Here is a 21,687-nt window from a genome sequence, read left to right as displayed (position 1 = left end):
CAAACAAACAAACAAACAAAAATCAGAGAAAGTAGAAGGAAAGAAACAGTAAAGGTCAAAGTGGAAATAAATGACAGTCTAAATAAACAATTCAAAGATCAATGAAACAAAGAGCTAGTTCTTTGAAAAGATAAACAAGATTGATGAACCATTAGCCAAACTCACCAAGAAACAAAGAGAGAGGACCCAAATAAACAAAATTAGAAACGAATAAGGAGAACTAACCACTGACACCACAGAAATACAAAGGACTGTTAAAAAGTACTATGAACAATTACACACCAACAAAGTGGACAACCTATGCAAAATGGAAAAATTTCTAGAATCACACAGTCTCCCAAAACTGAACTGGGAAGAAACAGAAAACTTGAACAGACTAATAACAACGAAGGAAAGGAAAGGTTAATCAATAAACTCCCAGCAAACAAAAGCCTAGGCCTGGACAGCTTCATGGGGCAGTTTCACCAAACATTCAAAGAAGAACTAACACCAATTCTCCTCAAACTATTCCAAAAAATTCAAGAAGAAGGAAGACTTCCAAACTCTTTTTATGAGGCCAGCATAATTCTAATTCCAAAACCAGATAAAGACACTACAAAGAAAGAAAACTTCAGGCAAATCTCCCTGATGAACATAGATGCCAAAATCCTTAACAAAATATTAGCAAATCGGATCCAGCAATACATTTAAAAAATTGTTCACCATTACCAAGTAAGATTCATCCCAGGGATGCAAGGCTGGTACAATATTCTCAAATCAATAAATGTGATATAAATAAAACATATGCTCATGCAAATGAAACCTAAAAACCATATGATCATATCAAAAATTCTGAAAAAGCATTTGACAAAATCCAGCACCCATTTCTGATAAAAATTCTCAGAAAAGTGGGAATAGAGGGATCATATCTCAACATAATAAAGGCCATATATGAAAAACCTACAGCCAATATCAAACTCAATAGGCAAAAACTATAAGCATTTATCTTAAGAACAGGAAGAAGAAAGGGATGCCCACTTTCACCATTCTTATTTAACATAGTACTGGAAGTCTGAGCCACAGCAATTAGACATGAAGAAAAATAAAAGAGATCCAAATTGGAAAAGAGGAAGTGAAACTGTCATTATTCGCAGATGACATGATATTATACATAGAAAACCCTAAAGACTCCATAAAAAATCTACTAGATTTAACCATGAATTCAGCAAAGTAGCAGTATACAAATTAACATCCAGAAATCAATGGCATTCTTATATACCAATAATAAACACAAAGGGACACTAAAAAACAAACAAACAAAAAATCCCATTTACCATTGCAAAAAAAATTAAATAAAATACCAAGGCATAAACTAAACCAAGGAGGTAAAAGACCTGTTCTCAGAAAACTACAGAACATTGAAAAAAGAAATAGAGGCAGATAGCAGATATAAAAAAGTGGAAACATACACCATGTTCATGGATCCGAAAAATCAACATCATTAAAATGTCCATACTACCCAAAGCAATCTACAGATTCAATGCAATCTTCATTAAAGTACCAATGGCATATTTTACATATTAGAACAAATACTCCAAAAGTTTATATGGAAACATAAAAAAAACCCAAATAGCCACAGCTATCTTGAATAAGAAGAACAAAGTGGAAGGGATCACAATACCATATATCAAGTTATATACTACAAAGCCACTGTAATCTGAACAGCCTGGTACTGGCCCAAGAACAGGCATATAGATCAATAGAACAGAACAGAGAATCCAGATATTGACCCAAGACAAAGAAGGCAAGAGCATACAATGGAAAAAAGATAGCCTCTTCAATAAATGGTATTGGGAAAATTGGACAGCTACATGCAAAAAAATGCATCTAGAACACCAACTTACATGATACACAAGAATATCCTCAAAATGGATAAAAGACCTAAATGTAATTTGTGAAACCATAAAAATCCCAGAAGAAAATGTAGGCTGAAGAATCAGACATCATACATAGCGGAATTTTCACTGATACATCACTTAAGGCAAGAGAAACAAGAAAAAAATTAATAAATGGGACTACATCACACTAAAAAACTCTGCACAGCAAAAGAAACCAGCATCAAAATGAAAAGGGAACCCACTTTCTGGGAGAATATATTTGCCAATGATACATCGAATCAGGAGTTAATACCCAAAATGTATAGAGTACTCATACAATGCAACAAAAGGAAGACAAATAATCCATTTAAAATGGGCAGAGGACCTGAATAGACACTTCTCCAAACAGGACACACAAATGGCCAGGAGACACATAAAAAAATGCTCAACATCTCTAATCATCAGGGACATGCAAATTAAAACAACTGTGAGATATCACCTCACACCTGCCAGAATGGTGGCCATCAACAAATCATCAAACAAAAAGTGCTGGTGAGGATGTGGAGAAAAGGGGACTCTAGTACACTGCTGGTGGGAATGCAGACTGGTGCAGCCACTATGGAAAACAATATGGTATTTCCTCAAAAAATTAAAAATGGAACTGCCATTTGACCCAGTGATTCCACTTCTTGGAATATATCCCAAGGAGACTAAAACACCAATCAGGAAGAATATATGCACCTCTATGTTCATAACAGCACTATTTACAATAGCTAAGATCTGGAAACAGCCTATCAGTAGATGAGTGAATAAAAAAGCTGTGGTACATTTACACAATGGAATACTATGCAGCTGTAAGACAGATCTCTTACCCTTTGAGATGACATGGAGGGACCTGGAGAGTATTATGCTAAGCAAAATAAGCCAGTCAGAGAAAGACAAGTACCACATGGTCTCACTTACTTATGGAGCATAATGAACACTAAGCTGTCGACCAAAAGAGATCCAGAGTCATGGAAGTAGGAAATAGACAAACCTCAGAGGGATGGAGGGTGTGGGAGGGGTGGGAAGAGATAAACCAAAGAACTTATATGCATATATGCACAGCCAATCGACACAGACATTAGGTTGGGAAAAGCAGGAGGAGGAGTGGGAGCGGGAAGGAGGGGGTCAATGGGGTAAAAAGGGGGACTACTGTAATACTTTCAACACTAAAAAATAAAAATGAAAAAAACAGTAAAATAAATAAAATTTCTTTTAGTGAAAAAAAATAATAATAACCTTCAGCCAAACGTAATCAGCAATACACTTTTCTTCCTACAAGTAAAAGATGTCACCATCCCCCAAAATTCCCCACAGCCTCTTCACTTACTGCAGCAGCGACATAAAGGTCAGGGAGTTGTTGACGCACACATGCCTCTGCCTCAGGAAGGAGGAGATGATCCCTCAGACTCCACAGTGCCCTTCCAGGATCCACACTTGGGGAGCATTTAGTGGTGGCTGCATAGCTAAAAGACATTTACAGAGGAATCCATGAGAAAGATGATCATAAGTGATAATATATGGGAAAGAACTTCAGAAACTGCCTTCCCCACAGGAGAAAAGCCACTCACCGGATGAGGTTCAGCACACATAGGTCCGACTCTTTCTCAATACCATAGCTCAAAAGGATGCCATCCACTTTGCTGACAGCTTGCTCTTCATTCATTAGGTATCGATGATACAGCTTTTTCCAAGGAATGAACTATATAGTTGAAAAAATACAAAATAACATGCAGGCTATGGCTATTAGAGAGCAGATTAGGCCACAAATATATGGATAACCTCTACCAATTAAAAAGCAATTACAGCCTGGTTGGTGTGGCTCACTGGTTGAGCGTTGACCCATGCACTAAGAAGTTGCCAGTTTGATTCCTGCTCAGGGCCTGCACTGCCCATGCTGTGGGCCCAATCCCCAGTGTAGGCCACACAGGAGGCGGCTAATCGATGTTCTCTCTCATCAATGTTTCTATCTCCCTCTCCCTCTCCTTTCCTCTCTCTCTAAAAATCAATAAAGAAAAAATATTTAAAATAAAAAGCAATTATAACTCACAATTCAAAAGCTGAGCAGATACGGTACAAACATTACACAAATTCTGGTTGAAAACTAAAAGACCAAGTTCTTGGTTTTGGTTTGAACACTAACTTGATATAGAATCTGAGAAAAGCTAGTGCTTCAATGTCCCTGTTGAAATATTAGGACACAATGGCTCAGCGTTTCAATGAGGATTAAATAATATGAAAACTGTGGTATAATAATATTAGACAAAAAAGACACTAAGTCAGAAATTATTGTAAGAGACAAAGGAGATTATATAATAATAAAAGGGTCAAGTCACCAAAAAGATATAACAATTATAAATATATATGTACCAACAACAGAGATCCTACATCTATGTAACAAACACTAATAGAATTGAAGAGAGAAACAGACAGCAACATAATAGCAATAGAGACTTAAATATTCAACTTTCAAGAATGGATAGAATACCTTGTCAGAAGATCAATTAGGAAACAGAGAACTTAAACAACAATAAATTCATTTAACCTTATAGACCTATATAGAATACTCCACGCAACAACAGCAAAATATACAGTCTTCTCAAGTGAACATGAAACATTTTCCAAAATAGATCACATGCTAGGCCACAAAACTGGTCTTAATACATTTTAAAGGATTAAAACTACAGAAAGTATCTTTTTTAATCCCTGTGGAATGGAATTAGAAATGAATAGCAGAACGAAAACAAGAAATTCCATAAATACATGAAAATTAAACAACATACTCTTAAAACAAGTGATGGGTTAAAAGAGAAATTAGAAAATACCTTGAGGCAAATGAAAACAAAAACAGCATACCAAAACTTATGGGATGAAGTGAAAGCAGTGTTAAGAAAGAAGTTTAGTTATAAACAATTACATTAAAAAAGAGAAAAGTTCAAATATATGGTGACAAAAGAAGATCTGACTCTAGGTGGTGGATACACAATGCAATATACAAATGATATACCAAAGAACTGTACACTTGAAACCTATATAATTTTATTAATCAATGTCACTCCAATAAATTTTAATTAAATAATAAAATTAGAATTAACATTGACAATTAAAAAAAGATTACAAATCAACAACTTAACTTTACACCCAAAGTAACAAAAGAGGAGCAAATTAAACCCAAAGCTAGCAAATGGAAGAAAATAATAAAGAGAAGAGCAGAGATAAATAATATAGAGAACAGAAGAAACTTTAAAAATCAATGAAACTAAGAGTTGGTTTTTCTTAAAAAGAATAACAAAATTGACAATCCTTTTGTAGATTAAGAAAAAAGAGAAGACTTCAATAACTGAAATCAGAAATAAAAGAGGAGACCTTACAACTGATATCACAGAAACAAAAAGGATCATAAGAGAATCCTATGAACAACTGTGCATTAACAAATTGAATAACCCTGAAGAAATGGATAAATTCCTAGAAACACAGAACCTACTAAGACTGAATCATGAAAAAATTAAAAAATCTGAACAAATCAATGAGTAAGGAGATTGAAATAGTAATCAAAAACATATCAACAAAGAAAAACCCAAGATCAGATGGCTTCCCTAGAGAATTCTACTAAACATTTTTTTTTTTTTAATCCTCACCCGAGGACATTTTTCCATTTTTTGTTCAGATAGAGTGGGAGGGAGAGAGAGGTAGAGAGAGAGAGAGAAACATCGATGTGAAGGGACACATCGAGTGGCTGCCACCCGCACGACCAACCAGGGCCGGGGACAAACTGCATCCGAGGTACGTGCCCTTAGCGGGAACCGAACCCGGATCTCTCTGTACCGCAGGCCGACGCTCCAACCGCTGAGCCAAACCAGCCAGGGCAGAGAATTCTACTAAACATTTATAGGAGAATTACTATCAATCCTCCTCAGACTCTGAAAAAACTTAGAAGGGTACACTTCCAACTTATTTTACAAGGCCACATAACCTTATACCAAAGCCAGAAAAAGACACTATAAGAAATGAAAAGAGCCCTGCTGATTTGGCTCAGCAGTTAGAGTGTTGGCCTGCTGACCAGAGAGACCCAGGTTCGGTTCCCGCTAAGGGCACATATCTCGGTTGCAGTTTGTCCTGGGTCCTCGCTGAGGTCACGTGGGTGGCAACCAGACGATGTGTCTCTCTCATGTCGATGTTTCTCTCTCTCTCTCCCTCCCTTTCTCTCTCCTCCTCTATCTGAAGATAAATGCAAAAATGTCCTCGGGTGAAAAAAAAGAAAATGCAAGCTATAATAGGTTACTGGTGATAATAAAAATAGCATTATTCTAACATTTCAAGAGTAAGTTTAGGCTAGAATATCTTCCTCAAAATCTTTTCAAGCAGAATGGAGAAAACCCTTATTCCCATCTATGACTATCCGGTTCACATCAGAGAGATCTCAATTTAGTGGGTAGAAATACTATGACACAAAACAGATTTCAGATTGAAAAGCAGAACGGTATTCTTCAGGAAGTAGGAGACAAGACTTCAAGCAGAGAATAGAACAAGAGTGATGTGAAATTTCCTCCAAAATTTTTTGTGCTTAGAAGAAAAATACACTAAGTTTTGATATATCCATCTTGCACTCCTCCCTCAATATTTTTTATTATGTTTTTATTGATTTTTTAGAGAGTGAGGAAGGGAGAGAGAGATAGAAACATCAATGTGAGAGAGAGACATCGATCGGCTGCCTCCTGCATACCCCCTACCAAGGATTGAGCCCAAAACCTGAGCAAGTGCCCTGATCAGTAATCGGACTGGGACCTCTCAGTCCATGGGATGATACTCAATCCGCTGAGTCACACAGGCCCAAATTTTTAAACTTTAATATAATTGAAGGGAGAGTTCATCTCTGTGTCTCTGAATTATTCCCAATGGCTAATCCAAAGGATATATAAGCTAAGCAAAACATTTTCCCAGCACAAAGGTTTGCCTAAGAACCTGAACCTTGCAATGGGAAGAAGTGTAATATAACAATAAAGGGAAGGCCAGGTTGCTGGAATGTGATATGACTAACTGTAGCACTGAAGAGTTCTTTTCTGAGAGCACAGTCTGCTTAGTAGATCAACCTCAAAAATTACTCCAAAGTGATTCACTTGACATAACACTCATTTATAATTTACCTACTACATGTAAAATATCATGAGGAAAATGCAAAAAACATTTATAGGACAACCTGCTAATAATTTAAAGGGGAAGGAAAGCTCTCTAAAGCATACAACAGAATGTGATACGCTTGTAACAGAGGTAAAAACTGCTACAGTAGCACAAGGAAGAAAGAGTGAAACGGAATGATCAGAGTGAAGCCTTGGAGAGGAGGAAGATGTCAACAGGTATGAGGGCCCTGTTACATGGGAATGTGAGTGGACACATTAGACCAACATGTGGAAAGAAATGTGCAGTCTTTGGTTGGAATACAACAAATCATGTGTTGTGGATAGAACACAGGGATATGTTGAGAAGAAGTGAGTAATGAGGCTGGGATAATAAGAAGGGACAAACATAGCTCCAGGGAACTTGGATATTATTCTGGAGGCGAATGGAAACTAAGCACTATAATCAGAAGTATGTATTAAGGAAAGCTATTTAGAGAAAACATCATAGAACTCCAAGTGTTTTACGTACCAGTGGATCATTAATTATCTCCCTCCAAAGGTGGCACACCAAGCACAGATTCCAATAGAGGTCTTCCACGGGGAGGAAAGCAAAAATGTGCCTTAGGACTTCACTGGGCAGGCTGCAGATGTGGCTCTGGGGTTCTTGGCAGGGCAGGGTCCCAAAAAGCCCATAATAAGAGTCAGGAATGGGATCAGGACCCTCGTCCTTCACTTCTTGGCTGGATTCTTCAGGCTCTGCAGAGAGCCATGACAAAGAGCCCTCTGCTTCTTGCCTAGCTTCCCTGGCCTTTGTGCAGGACCAGGGCAAACAATGCTGTGGGGTTTTCTTAGAAACCCCAACCCAATGACTGGTCCCTGTAGCTTGATTCCTCTCATCGTCAAAGGACCGAGAGCGCTTCCTTGCATGCAGAGTGGAGCCTGAAGAGCCCTGCCTTGCTTCTCCATTACCTTCCCGAGGCAGGGCACAACTGCTTTCTCCAGCAAAGATCATTTCACCCTCTGAGTCCTTAGCGCTGTCCTGGTCCACAGAATTGCTTTTAGCCATGTCATTGGTGCACTGCTGCTGGCCAGCTAGGAGGAATTCAGTGATGTATCTTTGACATCCTTGACCTGTACAGAGAACCCAAACAGAGAAACAAGAAATGAATAATGACCAGTGACCCACTGTTGACCCAAATGATACAAACTCATTTCCAATTAAGAGACAAGGATACAGTTGTTATTGGCTAATTGATTATATAAGAGCTCAAGCCAAAAAACAACAACATTTATATTTGGCTCTATCATACAGTAAGACACATATGGAATGAGACAAAGACCAGTCTTCAAATGGCGTGAGGACCAGATTATACTTTGAAATATATACAAACTGAATACATGTATGAACAGACAAAAAGCAAATGACTGCTCACATTCATTCACACATCCACCTACAAAAATTCGTAACTTCTGGCTTGCTCTTACAATAAAAAAATCTAAATTTGTTTTTTTTTGTTTGTTTAAATAGAAAGGAAAATGCTTCAGGTTATCAGGATTCAGTAAAATTCACTCATGTGACAAAGTTAAAACTCTTTTATTTTCATGTCCTCCTGTGAAGCTGACACCTTAATTTATTTTAAAATAAAAAGGAAAGAGTACGAATTCTCTTCATATTATTACAGTGGTACCTAATCTAGTTTATACATTTATTCATAAGCACCTATGATTCTAAGACAAAAATAAAGTGAAAAATGGTGTATATATAGTCCCTGACCTCACAGAATTTAAGGCACTAAGGGGAATCAAAAGATGATTTCACACATCACCATTGCATTTTGAACTCCTATACATTGTTATAAGATGCCAATGAAGTATTTAAACACCTTATCAATGTACAACAAAATACATGGTTACTTTCTGAAATGACTATAACCAGAATTCTCACTTTGGAAAATAAGAGAGTGGAACAAAACTAGGTTTAGGCTTTAATATTTTTTCTATGTTGGGGTCGGGGGGACTGTAACTGTTTCTGGGACAATTTGATAAAAACTCAAAGAGTTTTAAAATAAACAGGCCTGGGTTAAATCTTGATATTTTCTAATTGTGGAATTTAATCACAGAAATATCTATTAAAAGCCTACTACATGCTCCATGCTAGGACTCCCTTTGAAACATACACAGTGAAAAACTCACAACAGAGGATAAGTTGACTTATACACACAAAACAAACAAAGTATAACCATCTAGTTTAAAACTGTCTCATAGCCCTAGCCGGTTACTCAGCTGGTTGGAGTGTCATCCCGTACACCAACAGGTTTTGTGTTCGATTCCTGATCAGGGTACATGCCCAGGTTGCAGGTTTGATCCCCCGTCAGGGCGCCTATGGGAGGCAACAGATCAATGTTTTTCTCTCACATAGATGCTTCTCTCTCTCTGTCTCTCAAATAAAAACATATTCTCGACTAAGGATTAGAAAAAACAACTGCCTCATAAATTGGTCATGGCAATTCCAAAGAGTGATAAACACATAATATTTAAAGACAAACTGATAAGATTTCAGTGGGATTCTAAAATAATATATATCAAAAGTAGAAATTCACTTGGCACATAGAGAGGTAGTAAGAAAACCAAACTGTGAGAAATAGAACTTGCATATAATAAATAAATATCAGGTGATGACAAGTTTGAGCTTGGGTCCATAACAGCAACAGGGAGACATTTCGCTGTAGGTTCTTCAAAGTGGCAGTGACATGACAGGAAATGGTACTCAAGAATATTAATTTGATGTATGTCCCAGCTGACTTGAAAGAAATAAAATCTAAAGGCAAGCAGTCCAGGTCCGAGGTGATCAAGGGTGTGGTCTACCATGAAATCACTGAATGAGGGAATATTTTGGAGAAAAATAATGATTCAGTGGACCTAGTGACAACTGGGCATAGAGGATTACTACAGCGTCAAGAAATCACAATGGTTCTAGACTGAAATAGTGGTGATGTTGGTATGTGTTTTCTACCACATTATAATTAAGCAAGCTAATGGAATTCATTCAGTCACATTTTCCTGGGGCCTTTAGCAACCACTTATAATAGGATGAAATTTTCATGGAAAATGCACAAATAATGAAAAAAGTGTCAAAGTATTGTACCAGGACTACAAAATCACAGTAGCAATACTTACTAGGAAGAGTCAAAGGCCACCCACACTACAGATTGTAAATGCAAGGTACTTTTTTTTAGAAGACATACCCCTAGTCCCTTTTTTTGTTCTGGGTCTAGGATAGAGACCATGGTTCGGGTCTCTGTTTGTCCATCTTTGACTGAAGGGCTGGGTCACAGCCAAGTGACTCCGAGCCAAATGTTGGCAGTCGATGGCTGTAAGATGCTTCCGCTTAAACCGTCTCACTGTTTTGTACCAATATGCAAAAGAAATGAGACACTTGTTAGTTATCACCAATTCTACAAGCAAGCCAGCAAATTATCCTCAATTTTCAGGAATACAGTGACCTTGAACCTCACCAGCCAGCCCTTTTCTTCTTCTCTATATTCCCATAACCTTTCAGTCATTTCATAGTTTCTTAGTATTTCTTCCTCAAAATTTAAGAAAAAAATCCAAAAATAAGATCCTAAAAAGACTTCCTTTTTTTACTTATTATTCTTTCTAGAAGCCCTGATCATAAAATACTCTTTCAAAATGAAGTTGCTACTAATGGATAAGTTGAGATCTGGCATCTTTTCCTGACTTTAACCAGGCATTTATAACCATCAGTTGGTTATAGCTTTTCAAAAATAAACTCATCCATCACTCCCTGTACAATATATACCAGCTTCTCCAAGTCTCAGAAGCAGAATGCAGTAACTAATAAAACAGTCACTGTAAATTCCTAGAGAAGACCACCCTGTCTTCCTCTTAGCCCCCAGTGGATCTCAGTGTTGGGGATAGGACAGGAACGAGGCTCCCCAGTAGAAGAGGACCAAATCCACTTTTATAAGGATCTCAAAGGTGGAAATTTCATATTCTCCCTTAGCAACACATTATAGCTATTGTACCTAAAATTCTGCCTCAAGTCTTTAGTTGCCAAACCTACAATATATCCCTAAATTCAGCTTTTGGAAAGATACAAGACAGAGGATGCCAGCAGATTTGTATAAAAGAGGCACTCATACACACAAAATACACCTAGGAACTTTTTCTGTAAAAAGTACGTAAGAATGGAAGATAGTGGCATAGGTTAACACGGTACTCACCTCCTCCCACAACCACATCAAAATTACAACTAAACTACAGAATAGCCATCCTTCAGAAGCACCTGACATGGAGCTGAATGAAAATCCTACAACTACGAAATTAAAGAAGCCACATCAAGCCCTGGCCGGTTTGGCTCAGCGGTTAGAGCGTCGGCCTGCGGTCCGGAGAGACCCGGGTTTGGTTCCCGCTAAGGGCACGTCCTTCGGTTGCAGTTTGTCCCTGGCCCTGGTTGGTCGTGCGGGTGGCAGCCACTCGATGTGTCCCTTCACGTCGATGTTTCTCTCTCTCTCTCTCCCTTCCTCTCTCTCCCTCCCACTCTATCTGTACAAAAAATGGAAAAATATCCTCGGGTGAGGATAAAAAAAAAAAGAAGCCACATCAAGACTGGTAGGAGGCGCGGGCGGGTGGTCCCACACCCACGTGTTGCAGGAAAAAATCAGGACGGACACCTCGGCTGTGAAGGCCCTCCCTGAGGAATGAGGGGTCTCCCTCCCACACCAGGTCCCCCAGCTCAGGATTTCAGGGCCAGGAAGAGAAGTCCCCATAACTTCTGGCTGTAAAACCAGTGGGAACTGAGGTTTAGGGAGGCTGAGGCTGCTGGAGCCCCAGGCAGCTCCTCTTAAAGGGCCCACACATGGATTTACACGGAGGGAAGGCAGCTTGAAAGGCACCAGAAACATATGGGGAAGAATGAGTTGTTTGGCATTGGGGAGAGGGCTGGAGGGGCAGCTTTCTCCTAGACAGACCTGCTGGTGGAGGCCGTTGTTCCTTTGGTGAGCCCTTCCCCTACAGGGCAGGCAGATGGGCGCCTTATCTGGGACTCCAGCAACCTGGTTTAAACTGTTTGCCCCACCCTGGTGATTCCCTGAGGCCCTGCCCCACCCAACTGTCAGGCCCACCCGAGCTGTTTCCAAAGGCTTTACTTTAGGATTGGCCTGCTTTGGCTACAACTTCGGATTTTCCTAAATGCTTTCAAACAAGCAGCATCTGGCCACAGCTAGCCCCATACCTCTCACTAAGTGACCCCCGGCCTGGCACTAGAAGCAGCCAGTCTTGGTTCACTGCTTGGCTTTACCTGGGTACCTCAAAGCCCAGCACAAGAAGCAGCCATTGGCAGATATCTTTGTAGCTTGTGCCTGGTAGCCCTGGGTAGAACACAGGCAGTGGCTGATCTTGCCCCAGAGCCAGCATACCCAGTGGACAGCTTCAGACCATGTAGAAGCATCACCACCCAACCCACTCCACAAGTGACACACTCAAGGAACGGACTCAGGGAGTACCAAAGCACTACTGAACTAAGTCTTGCTCTGTGTGGTGGGCCCCTGCACAGCTGATCATCCAAGGTAGTCAGAGGTTGGTGGTTGTGGGCACAGCCAGTCCTTGCAGCTTATCAGTCTGAGTAAAACCCTTACACTGACATGCCAACAGCAACCAAGACCAAATTACAACAGAAAAGTATAAAGTCCATACCAGTGGTGCACCTCGAGGGCCCGGCTGGGGTGATCAGGGAGGCTGTGCCACTGGACCCTACAAGACACCTTCTACAACAGGTCACCCTAGGAAGCCTAGGAGACATATCAACTCTACCTAATACATAGAAACAAGCACAGGGAGGCAGCCAAAATGAGGAGACAAAGAAACATGTCCCAAGGAAAGAACAGAACAAAACTCCAGGTAAAGAACTAAATGAAATGGAGATAAGAAATCTAACAGATGCAGAGTTAAAAACACTGCTTATAAGGACAGACCTGCTGGTAGAGGTCATTGTTCCTTTGGTGAGCCCTTCCCCTACAGAACAGGCAGATGGGTGCCTTATCTGGGACTCAAGCAACCTGGTTCAAACTGTTTGCCCCACCCTGGTGATTCCCTGAGGCGCTGCCTCCCCCAACTTTCAGGTCCACCCGAGCTGTTTCCAAAGGCTTTACTTTAGGATTGGCCTGCTTTGGCTCCAACTTCGGATTTTCCTAAATGCTCTCAAACAAACAGCATCTGGCTACAGCTAGCCCCATACCTCTCATTAAGTGACCCATTGAGCTTGAAAGCAGCTCAATGAACTGAGGGAGGGCCTCAAGAGCATAATAAAGGACCAGTCAGAATGAAGAACGCACTAACTGAAATAAAGAATAATTTACAGAGAATCAATAGTAGAGTAGGTGAAGCCAAGGAGCAAACCATCGATTTGGAATATAAGGAAGCACAAAACACTCAATCAGAACAGCAAAAAGAGAAAAGAATTTTTTAAAAATGAGGATAATATAAGGAGCCTGTAGGACAACTTCAAGCATACCAACATTCACATCATGGGAGTGCCAGAAGGAGAAGAGAGAGGGCAAGAAATTGAAAACCTATTTGAAAAAATAATGACAGAAAACTTCCCTAACTTGGTGAAAGAGACATACAAGTCCAGGTAGCACACAGAGTCCCAAACAAGATGAACTCAAAGAAGTCTACACCAAGACACATCATCATCAAATGCAAAAGATTAAAGACAAAGAGAGAATCTTGAAAGCAGCAAGAGAAAAGCAGTTAGTTACCTACAAGAGAGCTCCCATAAGGCTGTCAGCCGATTTCTCAAAAGAAACTTTGCAGGCCAGGAAGAAGTAGCAAGAAATATTTAAAGTGACGAAAAGCAAGGACCTACAACCAAGATTACTCTATCCTGCAAAACTATCATTTAGAATCAATGGCCATGTAAAGAGTTTCCCAGACAAGAAAAAGCTAAAGGAGTTCATCACCACCAAACCAGTATTATATGAAATGTTGATGGGTCTTCTTGAAGAAGAAGATAAAAAAATATGAACCGGAGTGGGAGGGGGGTGGGATGGGAAGGAGGGGTCTGAGGGGAAAAAGGAAAAACACCTGTAACAAAAATAAATTAATAAAAATTGGAGGAAAAATATGAACGATAAAATGGCAATAAATACATTTGAATGTGCAAATAAAATGAGCAAGCAGAACAGAAACAAACTCATAGATACAGAGAACTTTTTGTTGGTTGCCAGATGGGAGGAGAGTTGGGTGAAAAAGATGAAGGTATAGAAAGTACAAATTGGTCGTTAGACTGATGAACTGCAAAGGGAAGGGGAGAGGTGGGGTGGGAAGAGAGAAACCAAAGAACTTCTATGCATATATGCATAACCAATGGACACAGACAATAGTGTGGGGAAGACAGGAGGGGGGCGGGATTGGGGAGGAGGGGGTCAAGGGAGGAAGAAAGAGGGATATCTGTAATACATTCAACAATAAAGATAAGTAAAAAAAAAAGTATGTAAGAATGGCTGTATCCCATCCTTTCCCAGCCAACTAACTATAATAATGATGCCACAGTAAAAACACAGAAGCACTGAAAATAACCACCAACTAGATAGTCATGTCTTAATCATATGCCTAAGAGGGAAAGCAGCTCCAAGAAGGTAAGGAAGTATTCAGTCTTTTCCACTACTGTACCCCTCTGCATGTAGCACAGTGCCAGACACACAGTACGTGGTCAACAAATACCAAAAGAATGGAGGAGGATGAGAAGACAGCAAAGTCAGAGCTAAGATTGGGTGGTTGGTAGAGGAACCCAAGCCCTAGATCACTAGGAACTTGCTGTGGAACTGCTTTTATGTGGAACTTGGCAAAGGCAGACCACCTGCGAGAACTTTCAAATGTAGCACACCAGACAAGGGAACACCAAAAATACCCAAAAGAAACTGTTTGTGAAAAGTACATAATATGGACAAAGGTAGACTTTTTACCCAGGACTCTGGTCCGCAGGCCGACGCTCCAACCATTGAGCCAAACTGGCCAGGGCTCATCTGAATCTTAAATGCTTGTTGAAGATTAAATGTTTGCAGAAATCTAACAAAGGCACAGGAGCAAAAGAGGTCAGGGGAGTGAGTGGAAGAACATGTTCAGCTTCCAGAGTTCCAGTATATTCCAATGTATTCTGGCAAGAAGTCATCATGGAAGGAGATAAGGTTAATAGCTAGGGGGAAGGGCACCTACCTAGACTGGGCAATCTGACTTCTGGGTATTAATACGGCTGCCTATATGGATCATTTGGAATGGTGTTATCTGAGCCATGACTGCTTACCTGGGATGCAGAGCTAACACTTTTACTGTATTTATATGTCAAAATTACTTTTCTGACTTTAGCTAGAGGTCAGAAAAATTAGACTGCATTTTACCTGACTCTCATGTGTCTGAGAGAGGAGGTGCCATGATTTACTAAACTAGAAGCCAGGGGCCCTACATTAACAAATCATTTCACTAAAAGGCTGCGTGGCATAGTCAGATTTGGAGTCAGAAGACCTCCTCCACTTGGTAGCTGTATTAATCACTAAAAGCCTAATTCCCTTATCATTAAAAATGGGGATCATAATAACCTGCCACTCTGAATTCACAGCATAGTTATATGAGGTTCAAATGAGACAATATAGAAGAAAGTACTTAGTAACACCCACATTAAAGCTGACAAAGCCTATCAGCTGAAATGTCAGAAGAATCACATATCAACCACACCATTCTAAATGTCTCCTAAAAGGTGCAGGTTTAATAGCATTAATATTCTTGCAAAATCATATTAAAAATCTATAGCAAAATTCTAACCATCCTTCTATTTTTATTAATATGCTTTAAACCAGAAGTGCAAATATAACGTTACTGAAATAAAGAACCTCAAATGCTACTTTTCCCTCCCCAGAGTCCCCCAAAGCCCTGGGTCTCTCTGATCTGTGGGTCGATGCTCTAACTGCTGAGCCAAACCGGCCAGGGCTTGGCTTCATTTTCCAATCTTCTTTATTGCAATACAATTTACAAAACAAGTCACAGAAAAGTAAAATGGCGTGCTTTAGGTTTGGTGGCAAAGATTATAGTTCCTCTTCTTCCTCAGCACACAGCTAGTCTATACTGTCCTGTCCTGCTTGCAGGTGGATGTTGCCTTGACTGAGCTCTAGCTCAGGAAATGTGAATAAAAGGGATGTGTGCCTCTTCCAGGCCTGGCCCATAGAAACCTCTCATGCTTGTTCCTCCATTCTCTACTCCCCTTCCAGTAAACGGAGGAAGTGGATTCCCCAGGACATCCTTTGAGAAACCCCTTCAAAACAGAAGAGTCTCTAGCAGCTTGGGTCCTTGGATTATAACTTTAAAGAGCGCCACTTCTTCCCCACAACTAACTAACTAACTAACTAACTAACTAGCTAACTATCCATCTCTCTCTCTCTCTTTCTCTCTCTCTCTCTCTCTCTCTCAAGCAGCCTGGACACAACATAGATTGTTATGGGACTGAGAAATGAACTCTGATAGTGAGGCAATTACATGTTTGCCATCTGTTACTGTAGCCAAGCTTACCCTAATCATTCCAGGCTCATGTGTAATCAATACCAAATAGTTTCCTTTCTTCCCCTACCTTTATTAATCATAATTATACCAAAAAGTCCTCTAAAATTTACAGGTTACAGACCTTAATGAATAAGATGAAGATAATAAGTATCTACAATTCCTGGAGGAAAAGGTATTATTTTTTAAATTGAGATAACTCTAGTACAAGGTACCTGACTACAGAGAATACCCATAAGAAGAACCGCAGAGGGCAGTTTTGCTAATCTAGATAACTTAGAGTCCCTAACCTCATTTTGTTAGTTCCCCACAGCCTCTCACTTTTCTCTGAGGGACTCTGTGAAGATCAACAGCAGACATTTTCCCTCTTATGTTTCCTGTGGAGGCATCAGAGGTGCACTGCAATGTAGCTCATATTACAAGGATTCAAGTACTTCACAGGCCACCTGTGAGATCTAAGAGCACAATTTAAACACAGTTAACGGTGTTATTCCTCAACCCCAGTATAATAGAAAATATTCATTCCAGACAGGAAGCACTCTGCTGTAACAGAACTGCCCCATATGTCTCTGAAATACTTGTCATAATTATTTGTATGACTATGTGTTTAATATGTACCATATACAAATTATTATTACTACTAGAGTATATTTTACTATTGTACTATTAACAATTGTTTGTGTGTGTACTGATATGTCTTCTAGCCCTGGACTGAAAACTCTACAGTCTGGTGGGAGGGAAGAAGGAATAACGCATGCAGCCCTAGCACCCACTGCATATTGCTCCATAAACAACTGTAGAACAAATGAACTACATGGCTACGGCACTTCCCTCTAAAGAAGTGTCAGTTGTGCCTTGGCCGATTTGGCTCAGCAGTTAAGAGTGTTGGCCTGTGGTCTGGAGAGACCCGGGTTTGGTTCCCACTAAGGGCACGTACCTCGGTTGCAGTTTGTCCCCGGCCCTGGTTGGGTTGTGTGGGTGGCAACTACCCTTTCGCGCCAATGTTTCTCTCTCTCTTTCTCCCTCCCACTCTATCTGAACAAAATATCAAAATAAAAGTGTCCTCGTGTGAGGATAAAAACAATAAATAAATGTCAGTTGTCTTCGAAACCCTATACTATCTTACAGCTCCTAGCTTTTGAAGTTCTTTCACATATTCTCATTTGATCTTCACACAATCTTACAATGTGCCATGACTAAACTGAAGCTCAGAGAAGACTTGCTTGAAGTGACAACACAGTTTGTAGGTGATGGAATGTAGGTCTTCTGACTCACCAAGTCCAGCATTCTTTCTGCTGTAACATTCTCTCTTCCATATCCGGAAAGATTTAAAGAAGTTTCTAAAAATCTCAGGTTTAATTTCTATGTCACTATTTTTTAATCATTGTGCAATGTCATAACCAAAGATTTAATAACAAGCAAGTATATTGGATAACGTAACTGCAAGGGAAATATCACTAAATACTGTAGACTCAAAATGGAAAAACCTCAAATTTTGTCTGCATTAGTTCTAAAAGATACAAATGCAAAAAGAAAACACTAAAGAGCTAGCTCTTTCCCGAGTACTCACTCTTGGTGCAAAGCAAGATCCCTCCCAGCACTACAACATACTTCTCTACAAACTCAAAAGGTCGAGGCTCCAGGCTCAATTGTCCTTAGGTTCTCTCACACCCTGAAAGCACCTGCTCCTCCCCTGGAGACAGGTTCACTTACTACTACAAACTATGACAGAGGGAGCTTTTCTTTGTCTATGTTTCTCACAGGGAAAAAAGGAATAATTTTTTTTAAAAGAAAAACAAAACAGAAAATAATCATTTTTAAAATAGACTAGAACATATTTTTATATACTTGAAAGGCTTTTTCTACTGTTAATTCATTCCACAACCACTTTTACATATTCACTATGTCCAAAATTCATTAAACACAATTAAGTGCTTCCTCTCTTGGCATCTACTGGTGTCAAATGTTATTTTAGACATGGAAGATACAAAAATAAGTAAGACTTTAGTCTGCCCATAAGGCAGCTACCAAAACAAACACAGATTATTATACATAAAGCAATATAAGTTCCACACAAATGCACACAAGAAAAGTGAACAGTTAGGAAAGTTGGAAAGGCTTTACAAAGAGCTCAGCCTCAAAAAGAGTAGGAGTCAGTATGGCAAAAGAAACAATATGTGCAAAAACACAGAGACACAGCACAGCATTGGTGTGGCAGGAAGTTGGGTTTCATTAGAACAAGAGGTTCATGAATGGGGGACAAAGCTGGAAAAGGAATTTGGGGGAACAGATTATAAAGGTCCTTAAATATATATAACACTAAGGAAATAGGACATTATCAAGTAGGCAATTTAGAGTATCATCTAGCTTTTTAACACTAAGGAAATAGGACATTATCAAGTAGGCAATTCAGAGAATCATCTAGCTTTTAAGGAAGGTCAGTGCACAATCAAATTTACACGTTCAGAACAGTAACTATGGAGGTAGGGTAATCATGAAGATTGTCTGGAAAACAAGGCAAGGCGTGACTTTTCTAACGGAAGCAAGAGTTGGTAAAGGCCTGAGAGCAGCAGCAGAAATAGGTAGCAGGGGAATGTGAAGATCAACAAGTCTTTTCTAACAAGACTGGAAAAGAAAGATGAAATAGAAAGAACAAAGAAAACAGACAGTTCCAGAAAAAAGGTCATTAACTACATTAACGAGTAAAGGAGAAATAGTGCTTTTCTTTTAGTAACTTTTTCTTGGAGTGAGGGGAGGATGAAAGTTTTCGGTTTTGAAAACAGTTGTTTGTTTTGTTTTAAAGTTATCTGTGGAATGCCAGGTAAAGCTCCAGGAGGTACTTTAAAATATGAGACTGATAAAAGATTTGAAGTGCTTTGGTGAGATGTTTCTAACGTTATTCCACAGTCAGAAAGGCAAAGACAGAATCAAATTCAATCTTCAAAAAAAATCAGCCCCGTAAGTACAAAGGGATATAAAAACCAGAGAAAAGATGATGGCAACAAATTGGAAATTAGAGCTCAAAGACCAATACCAATAGTTTGGTGTTTACACACTCACAGTTCACAAAACATGTCAAATGATCATGACATCAATGACCACTGCTGAACACTACATAAACAGCAAATACAACACAGAAGAAAGAAAAGAAGACAAATAAGGAGCAAATCACAATGCCAACATGACTATATGCTAAATGAGACAGCAAAGGCCAGACCACAAACTCCAAAAGCCTACACAAAAGAAATGGGCAGCCCCACTGGAAAATCAGCAAGACCCCAGAATAGCTCCATCCATTAGCTTCCTGTACATCAAGCTTTTGTTCCAGAAAACCACAGGGGCTGTGGACTGATACACATACATTATCATCTAGTTAACTAAAGGGGGAATACAGTTCAAAATAAGTTTCTAAAAAAAGACAAGAAAGACAGAGTTGCATTTGACACCAGTTAAGTAACCAATCATCTGGATTTAAAATAGTTTGTCTGCCGGGCCGGCATGGCCTAGTGGATTGAGCATAGTCCCATGGACTGAGAGGTCCCAATTCAATTCCCGGTCAGGACACATGCCTGAGTTTCCAGCTCAATCCCCAGTGGGGGCCATGCAGGAGATGTATGTTTCTCTCACATCGATGTTTCTATCTCCCTCTCCCTTCTTCTCTCTCTAAAAAAATCAATAAAAACATTAAAACAACAGTTTGTCCTATTGTGCATCCAATGTGTTCCAATTTTGTTTTTGAAAACAGGGAGCCCTGCCAGTGTGGCACAGTGGTTACAGCGTCAGCCCAGACACAGAAGGATCACAGGTTCAATTCCCCATCAAGGGCACGTACCTGAGTTGCAGGTTTGATCCCTGGCCCACATCAATGTTTCTTTCTCTTTCTCTCCACCTCCCCTACCCCTCACCATCCCACCTTCCACTCTCTCTAAAAGTCAATGGAAAAAAATATCCTCAGGTGAGGATTAACAAAATAAATAAATAAATAAATAAAATTAAAATGGGGAAACTGGAAGCATAAGGCAAGAGAAGGTACAGTGATTTGTATCTAGGATGGGAGGAAGCATTAGCAGTAAAAAGTGGGAAGCTACCAGAAGTCTTAACTGCCATTTGCATTGACTCCAACAGCAGCAGAAGGAACAATGTTTGGCATATTCTAAAACTTCACGCATTTCAAACCACTTTTATGCTTCACCCACCCCCCCCCCTTTTTTTTTTTTTGAAGTGGCAAGGGACAATGGAACAGAAACTTTGGCAAAGTTGATATTGAACCTAGTTCTGCCTCCAATGACTGTCCATATTGCTCAGTAAATTAACCAAACTAAATAGAATAGGCTCAATGGTAAAATGGGCTTGTAGAGGTCTTTTTTTTTTTTTTAATTTTATCTCTCTTAATTTATTTTAGCACAGGGCCAGGCACTAGCAGGCACTCACTAAGTGCTACCATCCTTCCTTTAATGGGACTTTATTGTTTATACTTTCAGTGGCAAAATCACTAGCTTTTTTAGGCCTCAATTTCCCCATCTGTAATGATGCCTTAAGGGTTGTTTGCGGATTTATATAAAGTGCTTTGTAAACCATAAAGTTCAATGTAATATGTAAAGCATAATTGTTTCTAGGTCTGGCAAACAGTAGCAATTCCCACTTTCTCTCGAAAGGAACTGAAAACATCAAGAGGTTTAAATGACTAGTACCTAATGTGATCCGGGAAAGAACTCAGCACCTACTCAAATCCCTTCCATCATCCCATATACCTTGCTCAGATCTCAAGATATCCTCCATAAGCTCAAGGCCTTCCCACATCACCTCAATTTTTCTTAAAATTCAGGTGAGGGGAAGGAGGCTACAAATGAAAGAAGCAAAAGGATGCAAAAAAAATGACTCGCCCAAGGTCAAAATACCAGAGTAGAAAAGGAATGCTGGCTTGCCGGCAGCCGAGGCCACGTCCCCAGTGACTGCTACAACCACCAAGAAACGACGAGTTCCCCACTTCCTGGGCACAAGGACGCAGTGTAGGGGCGCTCCTCCGCCTCTAGCGCGCAAGCCCCGCCGCGCCCTTGCAGCTCACCCGGGACAACCCAAGCCCGAGCTCCCCACGCCCCCCGCAG

The 21,687-nt window shown here is 39.9% G+C and overlaps 1 protein-coding gene across 10 annotated transcripts in view; it reads right to left on the bottom strand.

The window, feature by feature from the left end:
- FBH1 (F-box DNA helicase 1) overlaps positions 1 to 16,918 on the bottom strand; it is a 79,179-nt gene extending 62,261 nt beyond the window's left edge. For 6 of the 10 annotated variants that reach the window (XM_036243616.1, XM_036243578.1, XM_036243556.1 and 3 more), the window contains exons 1-4: positions 10,261 to 10,416; positions 7,545 to 8,146; positions 3,470 to 3,600; positions 3,229 to 3,364 (exon numbers count right to left, since the gene is read on the bottom strand). In XM_036243616.1, the coding sequence (XP_036099509.1) occupies positions 3,229 to 3,364; positions 3,470 to 3,600; positions 7,545 to 8,081 (804 nt within the window). In that variant the 5' untranslated portion in view covers positions 8,082 to 8,146; positions 10,261 to 10,416. Of the gene's footprint in view, positions 1 to 3,228; positions 3,365 to 3,469; positions 3,601 to 7,544; positions 8,147 to 9,299; positions 9,329 to 10,192; positions 10,417 to 15,000; positions 15,104 to 16,903 lie in introns of those variants that run through there. The other 4 variants (XM_036243586.1, XM_036243601.1, XM_036243595.1 and 1 more) reach the window with 4 other exon arrangements.
- Positions 16,919 to 21,687: the final 4,769 nt, after the last annotated feature.

Source organism: Molossus molossus, unplaced genomic scaffold (assembly GCF_014108415.1).
Source record: "Molossus molossus isolate mMolMol1 unplaced genomic scaffold, mMolMol1.p scaffold_m16_p_1, whole genome shotgun sequence".
NCBI classification, from domain to species: domain Eukaryota; kingdom Metazoa; phylum Chordata; class Mammalia; order Chiroptera; family Molossidae; genus Molossus; species Molossus molossus.
This window is presented reverse-complemented; position numbering and strand designations above follow the sequence as displayed.